The sequence below is a fragment of the Panthera tigris genome, chromosome A2, assembly GCF_018350195.1.
Source record: "Panthera tigris isolate Pti1 chromosome A2, P.tigris_Pti1_mat1.1, whole genome shotgun sequence".
In the NCBI taxonomy this organism is placed as follows: Eukaryota; Metazoa; Chordata; class Mammalia; order Carnivora; family Felidae; genus Panthera; species Panthera tigris.
In genome coordinates, this window is record NC_056661.1 from 40,330,011 (window position 1) to 40,350,199 (window position 20,189).

At 44.2% G+C, this 20,189-nt stretch overlaps 1 protein-coding gene across 2 annotated transcripts in view; it reads right to left on the minus strand.

Moving 5' to 3' along the window:
* Positions 1-1,818: 1,818 nt before the first annotated feature.
* Positions 1,819-20,189, minus strand: part of PDZRN3 (PDZ domain containing ring finger 3) — a 239,912-nt gene continuing 221,541 nt past the window's right edge. For both annotated transcript variants that reach the window (XM_007076640.3, XM_015535063.2), the window contains 6 exons: positions 19,721-19,808; positions 9,635-9,733; positions 8,492-8,554; positions 6,594-6,695; positions 4,906-5,022; positions 1,819-4,218 (listed from right to left, as the gene is read on the minus strand). In XM_007076640.3, coding sequence (XP_007076702.3) covers positions 2,662-4,218; positions 4,906-5,022; positions 6,594-6,695; positions 8,492-8,554; positions 9,635-9,733; positions 19,721-19,808 — 2,026 coding nt within the window. In that variant the 3' untranslated portion in view covers positions 1,819-2,661. The remainder of the gene's footprint in view (positions 4,219-4,905; positions 5,023-6,593; positions 6,696-8,491; positions 8,555-9,634; positions 9,734-19,720; positions 19,809-20,189) is intronic.

Here is a 20,189-nt window from a genome sequence, read left to right on the forward strand (position 1 = left end):
TCTACCTCTCTTGTGTCGCCATGGCACTAACAGCTGTGGGAATAGGTGGTTGGTTCTAAATTCAAATTCCCGTTTGTTTATTAAATGAGCCCCATTTTTCTCCTTGAGCCTCTTGCTCATGGATAAAATGATTTCTGATTTGTCTTTGAGTTTCTTTTTGGAGTGGATTTGCTCAATTAGATTTGGAAACCTGTCACATTGCAAATTGTGACCAAATGTATTTATATTATGGAATGATTTTTTTTTTAATTTAATCTTTATTTTTGGGAGAGAGAGAGAGAGAGAGAGAGAGCAAGTGGGGGAGGAACACAAAGAGAGGGAGACACAGAATTCAAAGCAGGCTCCAGGCTCCAAGCTGTCAGCACAGAGCCTGAGGCAGGGCTTGAACCCATGAACTATGAGATCCTGACCTGAGCTGAAGTCAGATGCTTAACCAACTGAGCCACCCAGGCACCCCTCTATGCCCTATATGATAGAATGATTTTACAAGTAAGTTGTAATGGAAGGATCTAGAATTGGACTTGTTTTTAAGTGGCACTGGCTGACTCCTAAATCTGGAGGCATGTGGGAAGCTCTGGTGAGAAACTTCTCTACTTGACTTTTGTGTCACATGATTGGACTGGAGCTCTTGGTTGTTGTGGCCATATACTTGCTTCTGACCTTGAAGGAGAACAGACAAGGGGAGGAAAGCTATTTCCCCTCAGAAACCTGCATACTTCCATGTGTCTTACAGCAGTGTTTATGGTCTGTGAAATGTGAACTAGGAAGAAATGTTATGAGATAAGAGAGCACTATAGATGCGCATCTTCTGGGAGCCGAGGGTCCGGTTCTGTTGGCTGGTGAACTTGGGAGAATATAGGAAAACCATGCCCCGAATAGTCCACCCTTTTGTAAAAACTTCTCTTTGGAGGGTTGATTAATGTAGCAGATGTAATTATCTTTGCAGCGCCTAATCTGGAAGAGACAATGAACAGACATCTTAAGCAATTCAGTGTCTTACCTTCATGACATTGTTCTGTTGCCCAGTGTGACTGACTCCTAGTCAGTCTCAAGATTTTAGCCTCAAAGAAGGCATTTTGGTTGAAGTAGGGGACAGGGGAGGAATATATGAGATGCCTACACACCTGGTCATTTCAATCACATTTTTGGCCAGATCAGGGAATAAACCAGATGTCAGACATCATCGCAAATGAAAATGACACCCTTCCAAATCCTATCTTGATTTTTTTTCAGTAGGTATTATAGCTGCAATTGGTGTCAACACCAGAGCCAGGGAACAATTTGTAGCAAATTCATTATTTAAGACCCTGGGGGTTGTTGGGATTTTAAAACATACCAGTTTTGAAACCCAGTCATTTTGGTGACTTATGTTATTCTGTGGCAATACCAGATAATTTGCAGAAATGGAAAGTTGGGGCTAGCCACCCAGAGGTGTTTTACTGGCAGGCAGTAATGGTTGCAATAGACCATAGAGATTTCGTTGTAAACATGACCCTGATTGATAAACTTGCTCCTACTCATTCTTATCTACAGGATAAATGGGCCAGGTTGAGGCTTTCTGCAAGACAGGAGTCAAAATGGAGGATTAAATGGTGAGTTTGATGCCTTATTCTTTCTTCACTGATAGACATTTGTTTCACGTCTGTCTTTTGGTTTTGGGCAGAATGCAGGTATTGGATGATCTGACTTATATATTCGCAAGGAAGTAGATAATGTAATGGAAGTAAAAAATAAACACCGAAAAAGGCTTTTATTTTATCAGCACCACTGCAAAAAAAAAAATGAGGAATCACTTCAAAACATGTCAAATAGAAAATAATAATTTATTTTAACTTCATTTTACTTAATGTTTGTAACTAATCATGATTTCATGAGCTTGCTTGTAAAACTCTGTCCCTTCAAATCTACAAAGCAAAGGTTTACTACAATGAGCACTTAAAATTCCACAAACCATCTCCATCCACAACTTTCCTGTACATGCAAATTCTTCCATTGGGCTGCAATATTTGCAAACATGCTTTAAACTTCCATAAAGCTGCATGATATTTTGCTTTCTGTTAAAACCTTTACACACTCTTGGGAACTTTAACCAGAAAAATGTTTAAATGTGTATCCCAACTCTAAACACTGCTGGTTTGGTTATGTATATTAAATCATTAACCACACAGTTTGGTAGTGTTGAGTTGAAGCCTTGACCTAAATTATATATTAATGGTCACTCATATGAAACACATCCAACAAAGTAACATTATAAAATAGAGTTCCATTAAAAATACACACTGGCAGTTGTATCTGTGTTTTCGGCAGGAAAAAAAAAAAAAGCGTGTTTAACTTTTTTATATGAATATAGTTTTAAACAAATTATTCTGTGAAAGTATGCTTAATAAAAAGATCTTTTTGAAATTTAAACACTTTATGTAAAAGGTAGGAAGTAAAAAAGTACAATTGCTATTTGAAAAAAGCTCTGTTTGTTAATATTGCCTTTGTTAAGGGTGGTTTTTCTCCACTTAAAATAGAGCTAGTTGCAGAGCTGGCCAATCTGGACTATAAACAGGATGACCGTATTTATCTTATATACAAAAACTTGCCGCATTGAACGAGGCAGGAATTTCTACCCCAACGGTAGCGTTCTCTTTTATGTACACGACGCAGAAGTGAAAATTATACAGTAGTCACGGATAAGAAGGAATTGTATACTCTCGTGCCATCTGGTGATTTTGTGCCGTGGGTTAAGAGTTCCTGGATTGTCATCCAATTATCAAATATCTTTTTATTCCTCTTCTTCATCATCTTTTTGTGGCTCAGTTCAAGGATGTTCATCTCCTTCCTGTCGTCGGCCGCTTGCTGCTCCTTGAGGCAATCCAGCCGGCTCTGCATCATGAACTCGCGCCTGCGCCTCTGCTCCTTGGCCTTCACCACGTGCTGCTTCCTCTCCTCTTTGCTCCAGTAGCGCCCCAGCTTGAGCTCGCTCACCGCATCGTCGTCGGTGGTCATGCCGCTGCGCTCCTCGCGGATCTTGAGGGCGCGCTCCCGCAGCAGGCGGTCCCGCACCGGCCGCTTGGTGATGTAGCGCGTGCCGTCGCTGCGGACCTTCACTTTCCACTCCATCCTGGCTTCCGCCTGGCCGGCCGAGTTCAGGTCCTTGCACATGCTCACCAGGCTCATCTGGCTCTGCGCGTACTCCACGGCCGACTTCTGCTGGATCAGCTGCATGTAGCTCTGGTAGTGCTGCGCGTGCGCCGGGATGTGGGCGTGTTTGTAGGGCGAGTGGGGGAAGGGGGACAGGTACGAGCCGGCCAGCTTCGGGCCGGGGCTGGGACTCCCGCTGTCATCGCTGGGCCTCCGCTCCCTGCTCTCGGGGGCCTGGCTGGTCCCCAGCTCTTGAGGAGGAGGGGGGCTGTAGCTGGTGCTGCCCACCTCGGGATCTTCGGTAATGGCCAGCAGGTTCTTTGGGGACGGCCCGTAAGCTTCCGTGGTCCCCACGGCCCCCTCGCTGCTGCCCTCTGCCACTCTCCTCAAGGAGTTGTCGGGGGACATTTCCAAGGTGAGCGGGGTGCTCCGGCAGCTCTCCCCCGTGTTGTAGGCGCTCGAGCTGTCTTTGTCGGATTTCTCCGGGAGCTCGGTGATGTCCGACAGCTCGTGCCTGCGGACGTCGATACTGGTGTTGTAGTTGCGGAAGCCGCTGTTGTGCAGCATCCAGGACTCGCGGTACTGCTCCCGGAGCTGCTGCATCTTGTGTGCGCGCACGATGCTCAGGCATTCCAGCTCGATGCTGCGCAGCTCCTCGTTCAGCAGCTCCAGCTCTTTGTCCACGCTCTCGGGGTCGCTCTTGCTGGCGTCCAGGGGGCTACTGGCGTAGTACAGGCTGTAGGGGTTGCTGTTCTTGGCCTGGCACTTGAGCTCCAGGAGCTCCCGGAAGCGCTCGCACTCGTCCACGGGGATGCCCAGGTAGTCGGCGTCAGCGCAGTCGGCAGACAGGAAGGACTCATTGCTAAACGGCAGGTCGCCGCTGCCCAGGGTGTCCTGGCTGCAAGTGAGCTTCCTCTGCCCGGCCAGCGGGGTGGATGACGCAGTGGCGTCGTCGACGTTGTTCTCCTGCTCCGAGCTCTCATCGTTGCGTGTGCTCTCGTCTGTCCGTCCCACGCCGCTGTCCTTCTCGTGCTGATTGGACAGGATGGTGGCGGTGTCTGTGGTTCCCCCGTCTTCCTCATGCTTCTTCTGGAACAAGAACAAACGGCCAAAATGAGGGAGGCCCCGCCCGTGGTTACCAGGTTCCACCTTTCCTGTAGGGCAAGGGTTTTTCAGGACAGGGCTTTCTAAGGCTCAGGGGCAGCGTATGGGATCAGTACTAGTTCAACGATCTGGCCAGATCGACTGGTGCTAAACTCCTACACTTCTCCTCCTCACTTTTCCTGTCTAAGCAGAGGGGAAGAGTCACTTTACCTCAGTGAATGATCCTAGCCATTCAAGGTCCCAGTGCATGGAGAGCAGGAAGCCTACAGGGCCTTATTACTCAATTAGTACTTTATCAGGACTCTGACCACGGAGGGGGAACGGAAGGGGGCTAAAACAATCTAAGCAGCTCAGGCAACACCCAGGGAATTGCTCTACTTTTGAAAACATGACTTCATGTTTTCTGACCTGCTTTAGAGCTGGCCCGTGTGTTTTCCCAACAGCCAGCAAGTCAGCTGTACCTCCCATTACTGCTCAGCTTTAAAAGCCAAGCTGCACTCCCTTGGCCGGTGAGAGTATCAGCTTGCATTTTGTTGGTGTGCAAACAGAAAAGCACTTCATTTTCTTGCTGCCTTCCGGGCCGGTGGGTTTCTGATGGTCTTTCACATCATGAGGGAGATGGAGGGTGCACATTTTGCCATCGCTCAGAGGGGTGAGGGGCCGTGGCCTTACCTGCTGCAGCATGCTGGCGGTGAACTGCATGGCCTGCTGGTGTTGCTCCTCAAGCATGTCCATGTGCAGGTGGTCCAGAAAGTCGTTTCTGTCATCGTCCATCCAGCCCTCGTCCAGCTGCGGAGAAGAAGCAACAGCCACCACAGGCCTCAGAAAAGATTCCTTTTGTTTTCATTTTACTTACTTTTTAAAAGCAAGGATATTACCCTGGGAGAAGGGGAGAAGGCTCCCTCTTGCAGGAGTCATCAAAGTGCAATGTGCCCGTTGGTTTGGTGTCCATCAGAAAACTGGCATCTTTCACGTGAAAGAGACCTTCGACCCTATACCATGTCTGGCCAAATCTCTGGTGTCCATGGTTTTATTTTTGCAGGGTGACACCCTTGCATCCCTAGCAGCTACCATCAGTGGAGCAGGCCTGCTGTGTTCGGGGGTCAGGTCGGGCCAGCCCTGTCTCCTGGCCTACACACAAGGTTAGCAGGCCCTGAAGAGTGTCTAGTTGTGGTATGGGAAGAGTTCTTTTTGACAGAGAAAATAGGTGTGCTAAAACTAGCTGCCTGGGGCAAGGCTCATCACTCGTTATTAGGCCAGGATCTTCCTAGCACAGACTCTTCAGGGAGCTGAGATCTTACAGCCCGTGGGCTGAATGTGGCCTGCTGTTTGTGGCCACTTCTGTGCTCCAGTGGCAGAGTCTAGCAATTGCACTGGAGACTATATGGCCCCCAAAGCCAAACATATTTATTATTTGGCCTTTTGAGAAAAAGAAAGAAAATAAGAATAGTTCTTTAGTTTTATAAAATAAAAATTGTATTTGATGTGTAAGATGTACATCGTGATTTAACATACATAAATGTAGTGCAATGATTCCTACAATCCACCTAATAACATAGCATTTCCTCACACAGCTACTTTTTTCGTGTGATGAGACTATCCAAACTCTCAGCCAAGCTGTAGTAGCTATGCAGTGTTACTGACCACAGCCATCATGTGGTAGGTTCCCTTGGCTCTTGGGTTAGAATTGAGGTCCACACAGTGGATCTAGGCTGAAACATTTGTCAAACTTTAGAAACTCAAACATCTTGATGGTTATGACCCCGGCTGTGTTTTCCATTCCATTATATTTCCTTCTCCTCCCTCATTCCCATGCTAATGAGCCTGCTGGGCCTGTGGTATAAATGCCAGGCTGCATGTCAGGGGTCTCCTTACACAGATTTTAGGTCACATCAAATGAGACTACTTTTTCAGGGTACATAGTGCCTTCAAATTCAAACTCAATGCTTGGGCAGTGGTCCATAGGGCCAACAGACTTGGGTTTTTGGTTTTAGAAGCACAGACCCAGGGCGCCTCGGTGGCTCAGTTGGTTGCAGGTCAGCTCAGATCATGATCTCACAGTCTTTGAGTTTGAGCTCCACGTTGGGCTCTGTGCTGATGGCTCGGAGCCTGCTTGGGGTTCTGTATCTCCCTCTCTCTGCCCCTCCCCTGCTCATGCTCTATGTCTCAAAAATAAAGTATTGTATGGAAACCAATCTGACAATAAATTGCATATTAAAAAAAAAAAAGAAACCCAAATGCTCAGTATGCCACGGACTTCAACTTTGTATATTAAAGATTTAATAAAATGAAGGAGATCCAAATAAAAAAATAAATTTAAGAAATACAGACCCTGCTTCATTGGCAGCAAGTTGACTCACCTGGAGTTCAGGCCTTGCAATCAGCAAAGAAAAGTTCTTGTTTTCTTCACTGGTTAGAAGAGCCACAGCCTCTTCACGGTTCTGCACCTCTATCCCATTAATCTTTAAAAAAAAAAGAAGAAAAGTGATGAGGCATCGGAGGGGTGGACAACAGCATAATTAGTTCACCCAAAATCATTCCGTACTGTTCCAGGCGGCTGTGTCACCCAGTCACAGCTGGAACACCGAACTTCCACAGAGCTTGAAAAGGATGCTCATTTTCAGAAGGAAAGGCCCTGCTCAGACTAGTCTGTCACTGTGACAGGTGTACAAGGCTACTAATGTGGAAGCTCCTTGAACAGAAGTCGCTGAGACTCCAGAAGGCAGACTGAGAAAAATCACCATGTTGTGAAGAGGGAACAGCTGAGCAATTTCATCAGACAGAATACTCAGGCAGGAACCGAAAGGGAATTATTACAGACACTCATTATTACAGATCTTTTCAGAGAATATGGGAGAAAAAGCAGCAGCAGGTGTGATGTGACCACTACGGAAGGGGAAGGCACATAAGGAAATGGCATTACATGTGGTGTTTTGGGTGCCCGTTTGGTACCTGAACCTTTTTTAGGTGGGACGGAAAGTCTAGTGAGGGGGACTCTCTCACACCTGGTATGGAGGTGTTAGTCCCAAGGCAGAGGATTCCTCCAGGGGGCACAGGGATGGTCCCACTGAACAGGAAGGTGAGCCTGCCACTCAACTCCTTATGCCAGGGAACCAGGAGGCAGCAAAGGGGTGACTTGGGGTGACTGAACCCAGTTACCAGTGGAGACAGGCAGGGCCATGTCCGGAACCCAGTACTTCCATGCCCCGTAGTGAAGGCTAATGGAAAGCTACAGCATCCCCAAACACAGGACTGCAGGTGCATCAGCACATTTAGGAATCAAGGTCTGGGTTACTCTACCAGGAAAGGGTTCTTAAGCAGCTGAGGTTTGGGATGAAGTCTGAGGAAATGCAGAATAAGCAGTGGAAGAAGAAAATAAAAATTACTCGTGGTGAGGGGTGTAATGGCAGATATAAACATGGTGGGTTAGAAATGAGATGGCGTGACTGAGAAGAGGCAGACGCTAAGCCCTGTGGCAAAGAATCTCAATTTCTGTGAGATTAAAACAGACTGCTGTTGAAACAAGCCAGTCTCATTTTGGGTCCAAAGAGCATTCCGGGTCCTGGTGAAGAAACTACCCATAGAAGCCATTCTATGGTATGGTGGCATTCAACTCATGAAATTTAAAATGCTTCTCCATCTATCTTACTAAATTTGCCCAAGATGTTTCTATTTTCGGGGCAAGACCAACCTTGACACATGTGCTCCAAAATTAAATTTTAATAAAAGGGAGGAGGCACCTGGGTGGCTCAGTCAGTTAAACATGGGACTTCGGCTCAGGTCATGATCTCACTGTTCGTGGGTTCGAGCCCCACGTTGGGCTCTGTGCTGACAGCTCACAGCCTGGAGCCTGCTTCAGATTCTGTGTCTCCCTCTCTCAAAAATAAAAAACATTAAAAAAATTTTTAAAACAAGAATTATTTTGGTTCACAAGTGGCCAAGATTACTGGCTTGACCTGGGCCCCTGCTGGGTGGTCTTTGACCAAAGAGAATGAAAGGAAATGAGGTTCGCCTTCTGTAAGGTGCTGGGGCACTCTCTCCCGTTTGTCCTAGGCCTCCCCACTCCCTGATGCATCTTACTTTCTGGGGCTTGTGATTCACTCATTCATTTAACTTGTCTGGCCTCACTATATACCACATCTGATTTGGTAATCCTGGTTCTTTAACCTCTTCAGCCCTAAAGCTATTGACGTAATCCATAAAATGTGCTCTCCACTGTCAGGCAGGGGACGAAGCTGCTGGCTGGAAGCTGACGTACCTGGATAATGCGATCTCCTTCTCGGATGCGCCCATCCTTGGCCGCGATGCTGTTGGGGTCGATCTGAAACAACACAATGAATATGTCAGCACAGAATGGAGAACTAAGACACGTATAGAAATAAACAAGACTTAGTGTCATGCAAGGAGAGACCAGCATGGATCGCTCTGTTTCCAAGTCCTTTCCTGGGTGTGCTCTCGGATGCTTGCATAGCATCCCTGTTACGTGGCAGTGTGTGCAGACCCTGGGGACTTAAGGGATGGAGAGGCACAGCTGACTTGTGTTGCATTCACAGAAATGAAAACCAGTGTGATGCAGAACAGGTTCAAGGGTACCCTTCGCTATGTTGTTCATCATCAGCCACTGCCTTGATTATTGTACTAAATGCTTCAATTTTGGAAAACAACTTTAAAAACAAAATATAATTGAGACAGACAGGATTAAGTATGGGAAAAATCCCTCCAAATTCAGTCATAGAGGACCTTCTTAAGCTTGGTGAACATAGTACATCCAAAGGAATAATTATTAAGCCTAGTAAACATAACACTTTGTTCTTCCCACAGAGAGAGGTTTTATTTCCTCATGCAGTTGAGTGTCTGTGCTTGCAGACATGGGAGTATATGGGAAGGGATCCATGCTGACAGCAGTGGCTTTGCATTGTCTTCTCTAATAAGATCAAAATAGCTTCCATCTATGTACTTTGAAGATGCATTTAACTTACATGAAATCAACTATATACACATTCAACCAAAAGGAAAAAAAAAAGAGTAAGAGATAAAGAAATATTTTAAAAAGTGTAAATGATTCCATCCACCATCCCATTCAATGAACACGAGAAGGGAAATGTGAATCTGCTCTTCTTCCCCTGGGGCTGAACACACAAAACCATGTAAACAGCTCCGTTTTATGGCCGATTTGCAGGCTTCTCCAGGGTAATTTTGCCTTATGTGCTGACATTTGAACTTAACTCCCATGTAAAGACGTAACTCCAAGGACTGTGTGATGAAGGGGACAAAGACATTTGTGTCTTTCCAAAGACTTCTCAATGAGCCAGAGGTAAGGCTGGGTAATATATAATAGAAAAAAAAAAAAAAACCCTCCTCTGGTCTTGAGACGATAGTTAGAAATACTCAGCCTTCATACCTCACTTATATAAATCCCAATGTCCTCTTCATCGTCTGTCCGGTAGCACACTGTGAGGCCCAGCTTGTCCTGGCTGTTCATTCTGTAGAGGTCTACTTCCTAGACAAAGAAAGGGCATTTCTAGTGAGCCTCAGAAGGCGGGGGGGGGGGGGGGGGGGGGGGGAGGGGAGGGCTGGGAAGGGTCAAAGGCTTAAAAAAATATTTTGTTTCAATGATGAACTGGATTTCTTTGTATTTGAGTGTGTAGAGCGGTTAACTTACTAAACAAAAAGTGATTATGGACACAGGATCAATGCCCACGGCATTTCTGACCTTTCAGTCAATATAAAGTCATTTTGAAAATAGTTATTTTATTGATCCCCCAAAAGAAAAATTACCTATATTTCACTCAATGTCAAGACTTCTGGGGTAGGGCTTTTAAAAAGCATTTTTTCAATGTCTGCCACAAACGAGAATATTTCCAAAGGCCCAAACCATCCAGCCATTTCAGTACAAATGTTTCCAGTGTGTTCAGTTAGATTATTTCACGTTGCATTCCCTTAACATTCACAGTAATAGAACTTGCAAACAGATTACACATAAATTGATCCAAGAAAGGAGGGTAACGTGATAGCACGCAATTAATGCTTTCCACAACAGCTGTGATATTTACAGTCGAGAAATTAGTTTCAGCCGCTATTACCGCAAATTAAATAAGATAAAAGCAAAGTGAGCCCAAATGTGAGACACATGAGCACTGGGAACGTCCCTGTATATGCCAGTTAGTCTGCGCTTCAGAATGAAGTCAGAACTTTGAAAATTGTTGGAGCCTTGGGACGAAGTTCTGGGTTTTCTGCAAGTATTAATAGGCCACATTGCCTTCTCTCCCACACTGCCAACTACCCCGATGACATTCTGCAGCAGTAAGCCACAGGCCTGTTTGAAGGGCTGCCTGATAAGGTCTCCACCAGGTCTCTTGGCCTGGTTTTTACTGTTGACTGCTTGCCAACCAGGAGGGTGAAGGCACTCAGAATGGGACTTCGAAACCACGGTCTCTGGGGACCACTTCCTCTCTCTCTACTCTTCCTGGCAGGTAAGGATGCACTTGTTTTTGTGGGAAAGCTCAAAGCAGTTATACAACAGATACTTCCTGAACCCTCCCTTGTGAAAGGCAGGGTACCCAACACCATGGACATTTTCAAGGCTGAAGAATAGCGGGTACAAATGTCCTGGTCCAGTAATGCCAAAGCCCTGTGTGCAAGGGAGAGAGAGGCAGGCCGAGCATGGCCAGGTATGAGGACAGATTAGGTGGGACCCCATAGGCCAGCGTGAAGAGCTCTGATCTTACCTCAGCATCGTGGGAACCAGTGAAAAAGTTTTAAGTGACGACTGTCCCAATCTGACTAGTTTCCGCAGAATTTCTGGCTGACAGATGGGAGTATCATGTGGTGGTAAAGAATTGGGGCTGTGAAGACAGGCTGACCTGTGTTCAGATCCCAAATCCACCTCCTTCTAGTATCTTTGTCATGTACTTGTTGCTGTATCTAAGTGTCACTAGGAATTGCCACCCTGCTGCCTTAGGCAGGGTCAAGACTCATTGAGGTTAAGGCATGCAGAACTCTTAGCACAATGCCTGGCCTACAGAAAGCCAGTAGGAAATGGGCGTGTAATAATTACTGCAGGGGTGTTTACGTGCCTCAAGTCCCAGAAATTGCTTATAGCAGAGTGGGTACATCTGCCTCACCCCCCCATAAGATGGCTTTATTTCCTGAACACTGACATGTTAGACTTCTAATTATAGCTTTAGCAATATGGCAAATTTTCATTAAATGAAATCCCTTTCATTTCTGATACTTGAATTGGATGGAAATTTCTCATGTTTTGAGAACTGGACTTAAGCACAGTAATGGGGGAAGTGTGAGTTTAAGGGTCACTATTTAACTACAAGGGCCAATTCTTCCCAAATCCTTTGGAGTAACCAAATTGCATACCTCAAATATATTGTTAGTCACACATCCTCCTCTTATGTTTCAAACACATGCCCACATCTGTCTCAGGTTACTCTTCATTTGGGTCTGGGTAAGAGCAAAGACTCTCTCTGTTTTAGCCCTTCCCAAGGTTAGTGCAAATCAGCGGAATTTCCTGATGATTTGTTTGGGTCCAAATGCACAACTGTAGCCAAATGCTACTACCACAGAGCCCTGTGCTATGTATCATGGTGGAAGCCAGATGGTTTTGGAACAAGTCCATGTGCAACCAAAGCAGAGAGAGAGAAATGGAAAGGTTATAGGAAGAAAAATGAGCCAATAAATGTTGTGATATTCCTTTTAACAGAATTGAAAACAGTAATATGAGTTATAGCTTTTTCCAAATAATTGAGCCACCAAGGTGAATATCTAAGCATAAAAGATATCAGAGTTCACATGTGCTTCCAAGTGTGGTTGTGAGGAAGTCAGTGCAGGCATTGAAGGAAGTGTTCAGAAACTATTACAGCATTTGGTCATAATATCCAAGAACAAGATTTGCAGGCTTGTCTCATTGGCCAAATTGTCTATCGGTTCAGGTACTATGGACTCAAGTGGCAAGCTGTATATGGGGTGAGCTATATGGTCTCACATGGTACAACCACATATTGGTAACACACTGAAAATTAAACCAACTGGTCGACCTGGTCATCATCGTTTTTCATTGCAGACTCCATTTTGAGAACCCAGGAAAGTGAAAAGTCTAGAAATCATGTTTTAGAAAAGAACAGCATAATGTACTATGGTTATTCAAATGAAGAAGGAAGACTCATAAGGAATGTGACAGCTGAAGGTCTGCTATGTAAAAAATGATTACCTTTATTTGGCCTAGTTCCCAACATGTAGTCAGCTATCTTAAGGGCTAAGTAAATGATTTCGATAAAAACCTAACGTGAAAATCATTTCTACTATGTTTTTCCAGTTAGTGTTTTGACTGACAGATAAGTTGGAAAACGATGGAACTATAAATGTGGACATTAGTTGATGTTGCCATTGGTAGGGGGACTGTTTCCCTTCTGAATCTGCCAGTTCCTTTCAACAAATCTTTGATAACCAGGGAGAAAACTTTCTTGCAACAAAATGTCAGACTGGTGGTACAAAATGTCAGACTTGAGGAATACATCCTCAAGTGTTAGTTGCTTTAAAACAATATTCCTGAATCCCTGATAAGTGAATCAAAGATACTACATTATACTCTCCTTGAACACATTTTATATTCTGTCATTAACCCCACATGTGATTAGCTGGTTAATAATAGTTTTCCAATAAATACTGTTGGAAATTACACACAATACATGATGGTCAAACATTCCCACTTTTTTGCAAGGGAGACAAGAGGTTCTCATTACCCCATCTACTCCTAGGTAGTGATGCACTGAGAATGCAGTGCTCCCTTCCTACAGCAGAAAGATTTAGCCGACATTGCATTTAGCCTTTAAATCCTATTGCAAATCCTCCCAGGGCAGACTGTGAGGGTGACAGTCACATTTTCACTTTGGCCAGATTTGACTTAAATATCACAAAAGCCAAATTCCATCCTTGACATGGATACGAAGCTGGTTCTAGCATGACACCCACACCATGTGACAGGGCAGAGCACAGAAGCCAGCTCTAATCTGAAACACTTGCCTTGAGAATGTTAAAGCTTTGTCTTCCAGCCCCAATTCCACTCGGCTGTGAAGCAAACTTTAGGACTTGCTTTCTAAAAGAGATTCAAGAATGGGAGGGTAATTCTAGTTTAAGGCTAGTCCTTTGGGAACAGCTTTCTGTCTTAGAAATCATCTGGTTTTAAAAAGGATGAGTGGTACCGGATGAATAATGTTGATATTACATTTCAAGCAATAATAAAGGAAGGGGTATTCTGGAGTTTACTCCAGGTATGTACTTGACATTGATATTACCTAGGATGGCTTGGGCTATAATGTTTCCTTGTGTTAGCTGGATCTTCTGAGGAGCTCTAAACAAAAGCCAGGAAAATTTCATTAAGAAGGCATATGGTGTAACTTAGCTATGGTCACTCAATTTCCAAGGAGTGATTCAACATCCTAAAAAAGAGCCTGGTTGCTAATAGCTAAGCAAAGAGCAAACCATAAAAGGTTTTCAGAAGCTCTAGAAAAACAACATAGTAAGTAAGAACTGCTACCACTACCATCTTGACTCTCTCTAAATCTGAGTTTTATCTTGGGTGCTCCTAAAGAAGATTATATTAAGGCAACAGTAGCTGTGTAATAACGTGTGCAGTAAAAAAGGATCTAGCCAAATACACTGTGCACAGTAGGTGCTCAAAATTCAATAAAAGAGCTTGAGATTGCAAGGCAGAAAAAAATCCAAATGAAAACCAATCCTGGCTCTGCCACTCACAAGCTAGACTGTCCTGGGAAAGTCACTTCACTTCTCTGAAACTTCTCAGCTATTCTACAATTTCATAACCAGATATGGTGTTTGGGGGCTTAGCAGACAGTTCTCCAAGCTCAATGGGTGGTTTGTAAATTCTCAACATCGCATTCTGACTCCAAGCTAAAGGCAGAGCCTTACGCAACTGAGCACATCACTGAAAGCTTAGAGGTTATCAATACATATCTGTCTGTGATGATGGAGATAAGATTTCAAAGAAGACCATTAATCAAACTGGTATGAATAATGTATTAGCATTATCTGGATTACAGCTCCCCCACCACCGGTGTCCTGTTGCTTACTGGTCTAGATGGACTGTTGGATAAAAATGAACTGCTAAGCCTGACATTTCAGATGAAATTGAAACGATAGCCCAATTAAGAGAATTAATGGGGCCATTCCACCTGGGTGATTCAAGCTTTCTGTTTCAACGTCAGCCACTTTAATCAGAGGGGATCCTAGAGACTAATTTCAATGGCTTATCCCACTCTGGGAAGACGAGTCACTGAAGCATAACTCTACCTTATCGGTTCAGAACTGCTGTGCATATTTCTTTAAATTATCTCAACCCTTTCTGTGTCTGCATAGGGCTAAATGCAACACAGAGGTGTCTCTAAACAGGCTGCACTTCCCTTCAAAAACCTTCATTTGAGATACGGTAACAAGGTATTTATTCCTTCACTCAACAAATGTTCACAAGTTACCTACTATGTGCCAAGCGCTATCCAGGCATGAGGAGTGTAGGTGCGAACGATTTGGACAAGAGCCCAGCTCTCATGGGACTTGTATTCTAGTGGAGGAGCCAGACAATAAGTAAGAGATGGCACTAATGGGGCAGGGATGCTGTGCTCGGGAAGCCTCCCTGGAGGTGACATTTGGACAAAAGGTGGTGCCAGACTGGGCCACGCTAAGATCTAGGCAGGGGCTATTTGGACCAAGAGAAGAGTGGGTGGAAGGTTTTGGTGTGTACATAGTAGTCTGAAGAATGGTAAAGTGCTGATTATACTAATAGGGTGAGGAGGCCAACTCAGGGAAGGCAGGGCTGACTGTGGAAGGTTCCCCGGAGAAACCCTTAAAGGCTTAAGAAAAAAGTATAGATTCGCTGAGGCATCCTGTATCTTCTTCAGGACAATTCCAAATCCCTAATGATCTACTTAGATTATTCAAATGAAACCAGGTTTGGAGGTCATTTTAGTCTCCCCGTTGAAACTAGCTTTCTTCTCTTTTCTCACCTCAAAATTACGTCATCAGAACACAACATAGGTGAGGGGAGCCTCACAGCCTGGAGAGGTGGCTACTGATGAAGCAACTGGGAAATTAAAACAATAGATTAAGGAAAAAACCTTCTTCAGACATCTATTTTCCTTCTTAATTGCCTACAGGAAGATCTAGAACAGGTGTTCAGTACCTGAAAATTTATGGGTAATTATGTGGCTGCTCAACCCTTGGGTATACTTGGGTATAATCCTTTTAGCTTTACACAGTTTCACAATAACAGGGAATTGACACTTGCCTAAATACGATCATTTTGTGTGCTTTAAAAGACAGAACATCTGTTTTTCTCTACGCGTGTGCTTCAGTATTATCCCAATACACTCATGTAGTTTCCTCCTATATAATAATCCATGGAACTAGTTATCTTTCAAAAGGTGTGGAACGTTGATGTCATTCGATGCAGAGGCTGAGTGGTGTGTTAACAGTGGACCCCCAACCCAAAACACACTCTTTTTGTAATCTGACCCCAAAGTGGGGGAATACAAGGGGATGGAATGTAGCAGAGACAGACTAGACTGTTGGCTGTTCTAAGAAATCTCTGAAAAGCAGGAGATGACAGGTATGTGCCAGTCTCCCTAAAAACCGGGTCTGTTTTAGCAAACCCAATTCTTGGCACTGAGGTTGGTTTATTAACATTCTGGAACTGACCAGACTACCTTCCAAAGCCTCTGAAACAGGGCAGTACTGGAGGTACAGACATCGTTCTCTTCCTGAGAAAATGCAACAGTAAGCTCCAGGAAGACTCTGGAGTCTTTCCCACTGGACTTAGAATAGACCTTTCATCCAAAACCACCAGGTTCACTTTATGAGATGTGCTTAGTTAAGAGAAATCACCTGGTGACAACTAAGCTGGTAAGAACAAAAGTCCAAATGTGAGAGCAGCCTTCCTGCCTGGCATGGACTCATGACCATATATTGGTTTTCTCAGAAGATGCCAAGCTCACGTCTGACAATCCTAATGGCTAATGAGCCACAAGGGGCTTCAAATCCTTAAGTGCAAGCAGGGTGGTGACTTCCTGATTTGGCATTTCTGGCACCAGTGTATTCAGTGTAACAGATGATCAGTGAAAGCAGGCAAGTAGAAATGAAAATAATCATGGATTTAGCAAAGTCTCAAGGCATCAAAGGTCCAACTTAAAACATTCAACTAATCTCTTAAATACTTGGGGTTGTTGGCCTCTGCTTTTTAATCATGAAAAGAAGAAAGTCTTAGCATAGTGCTGCATGTCTACAGGGGGCGGAGTCATTTCTAGTCCATAGGACTTCACTCTGCCCCGGGGAAGCGTAGATGGCATTGGAGTCTTGGAGGCACATCTTTACATGAGAGTGGATGAAATGGGCAACCAAAGCCCCACTGCTTTGACCCATGACAAGAGCACACGGAAGCTTGGACTTCTTCACCTCGACGTCAGGCCTCCTCCAGCTTTAATGTGCAACGAGGCACCCAGACATCTTGTTAAAATGCAGATTCTGACTTGGTAGTTTTAAACGCCAAGATTCTGCATTTCTTGCCTTCTCCCAGGTGATTCTGTGCTGTTCCTATCACACATTTTGAATAACAAGGTCCTAGGGAACGGTTTTAGAGTGGCGTCTACCAAAAGCAAGATGTTTGAAGATAGTTCACACTGAGAAAGTTACTTCGTTTACTAAGGCAGACTCAGTCTGGCTAGTCTTAACAGATCTTTAACACAAGCCAATCTCTTAAGAAAGAGAAAAAGAAGGAGTAGGGCAAATCAGCCCCAGGCTCCCAGTCCTTGCCAGGCACCACCAATTAACACTAGGATGCGGTAACACTGCCTTATGTCCACTGTCTATATTGTATAGCACCTTCTATTTATGGCAGTGATGCTGATTTTCTGTTGGAGATAGTTATAGAGAATTTCCTTTAGAATAAATTTACCTTGGTTTAAGTGAGTTGGGTTAAAGCAAAATAGAAAGTAAACAATGATTCTGGTGGTATTCAGATGTAACAAACTGTAAGGCAGAATGGGCCAGATTGGACAGATACTGTAGGAACTCAATGACCTTCCAGAAACCATCTGCAGGCTTTTTTAGACATGAGCATGTTTCTAGGAAGAAACCATAGCTTCCATCAGGCTCTCGAAAGTGTTAGACACTAAAATAGAACTCAAGAACTCACTGCTATCAACTCAAGTTTAACTAAGTGCCCATGACTTACCAAGTCTACACTATACAGCTGACTCTTGAACAACATGGGTTTCAACTGTGTGGGTCCATCTACATGTGGACTGTTTTCGATAACTACAATAAGGTACTGGAAGAAATGTATTTTCTCTCCCTTATTTTCTTTTCTCTACTTACCCAATTACAAGAATACAGTATACAACACATGTAACATACAAAATACGTGTTATTCAACTCTTTATGTTACTGGGAAGGCTTCTGGTCAACGGTAAGCTAATAGTTAAGTTTTTGGAGATTGAAAATGTAGACGTGGATTTTAGACTGTGTAGGAGGTCGGCACTCTTAATCCCTGTGTTGTTCAAAGGTCAAACGGGCTCCATAAATCTAGCTCCTGAGATATTTAATAGCTTTCTAAAGACCTCTGTCACAATTACATTGATCATCAAAAAGCAGTGTTGTCCTATAAAGATTATTAAATAGCCCTTCTTCTTGTAAAGCACCGTTCCAGAGAATTCTAGACCCAGGAAATGTTAACAGGTACCTGGCCAAAGAGAAACTGTTAGAGGAAGAGAAGTAGGTGTGCATAATTCTGCCTATTCAATTTTCTCCCCCTCTCTAGGGCATTTACCATGCTTTTTAACGTATTCAAGACTGACAAGTCCTCTATGACAAAAATCTGTTCACTGTGGTTCGCTCTGACAGTTCTCAAACATAGGTGATGTGGAACCACCTTTGCGAACACTGTGTATTAACACCATAAGAGCTAGTGTCCTAGGGGAGGCACTGGCTGCTTCATGAACTGGCCCTGAAGTTGGGGCGATGAGCCAAGTATAAATAAAAGGCAGAATCCTTAATTTCCTTGAAAGGCACAAGGCTACATTTCATGTAGCAGTCAGTAGATGGCAAGTGCTGTGGTCTACAGTTGATGACAAGCAGGAACCCCGGCAGTTTATAGAGTCAGAATTTCTGCCATTCCAGTTTAGACCATATGCATTTAGCAGGACATTTAAATTTTCAAAAAGAAATGTCCCGGAGTCAGTCATGACTTTAGTGCCAAATACACCGATTTTCTGCATTGGGCTATACGGGAGCAACCAGCGAAGACATTATTTGCACACTTCTTCAGCTGCTGTTCTGGAACAAAAACCCTTGGTAACTGTAAGGAAACCTGGACAAACACAGCTGTTTTCCACTTGTCTGCTGCTCAGCAACTCATCAACCTCACAGGTGTTGGTTGGTAGCCCAGATTACACGATGGTTGGCCATACAGCTGAATAAAGCATTACGGGACTTTTCCTGGCTTACCTTCTGATGGTGACACAGGGTTTACCCTTGACATCACGAATCTTTCTCAAAGGTCCCAATTATCCTATTCCGTAAAGTCACTTTTCAAAAAATGCTCTTGTATTTTTTGAAAACACTATGAAATACAGGAATCAGTGTTTACACAAAAGCATAAATAAATATATCTTGAAAGTTGGCTTTTCTCTTATTTTCTATCACTCTTACTAAATCACAAATGAGAACAACAACTCTGTAAACTGATGTCCTCCAGGGGCGGTGGGAGGGGGGACAGGTGATAGTGGAGGGGTATTAAGAGCATACTTACCGTGACAGGCACTGCGGTGCGTACAGAACTGCTGAATCACTATATCGTACACCTGAAACTAACCTAACACCGCAAGGTAGTTATACTGGAATAAAAATAAATTGAAAAAACCTGAGAGGCCAGTGTGACTACACATCATCTAGAATCTTGAGTCCTATTTGGCCTCAAGTAACACTTAAGGAGAGCCATGGATTTTCTAATTTTTTCAAGCTCAGTGTTAGTAAACTTTGGGCAAGCGCTTTGGTGTTGGTGTGGGCTAGCTAATCGTTTATCCACCTATTCTTGCCTCTGAGTACAAAAGGTGATGACTTCAAGAGCAGAAAGGTAGGGAAGCTCACTGTAGTTGCAAGAATGTGTGGACTTGAGAGCCTGATGAAAAGGAGATTACACGAATTCAAAGATCTACAACAGGACTTACTACCCTATCATTTAAGTAATTTTAAAAAAATCCTCCATTTCTGCTTTGTGATCCAATTGTTATGCTCTGTTTTGAAGGGAGTTGGGAGAAAAGCTCAATTACGCCTTTAAATGCATGAGTGAAAGTAGTTCTTGTACAAAAATCCACTCACAGTGGCTATTTTACTAACATCCATAAACTACACTTAAAGGGAACTTGTCAGTCTTGGGAAGGAGCCCTAAATCTAGACAGGCTGTGCTTACCTCCAACTCCAGCTCCTCCCTGTCCATGTCCTGATGGATGCTTCCAATGTAGTCATTGGGGTCATAGTACTCGTGGGCTGAGGGATGCCTGCAAACAGAAGAGAGACCTTTCAGGCCCCTTGCACTTGGAAGTAGCTGCTTTCATTCCCCCCCTCCCCCCGCCCCGTGACAAGGGTCCGTTGTGATGTGGCACAAATTCTCCAGGGTTCTGTCTCAGCTTGCTTCTCCCTGCCTGTGTTTCCCAGCAGGGTCAGGATCTGCACTAAAGTCTGTCCCCTTGGAAGAAGATGGAGATGACAGTGGGACAGCCTTAGGTGCTCCCAGGGACCATCCCCCAGTTGACTAGTCATGTGGGTCAACAGGACTCATTTCTGGTTTTGTTTTTTTTTATGTTTATTTATTTTGAGAGAGAGTGTGAGTGGGGAAGGGGCAGAAAGAGATGGACAGAGAGAATCCCAAGCAGGCTCTG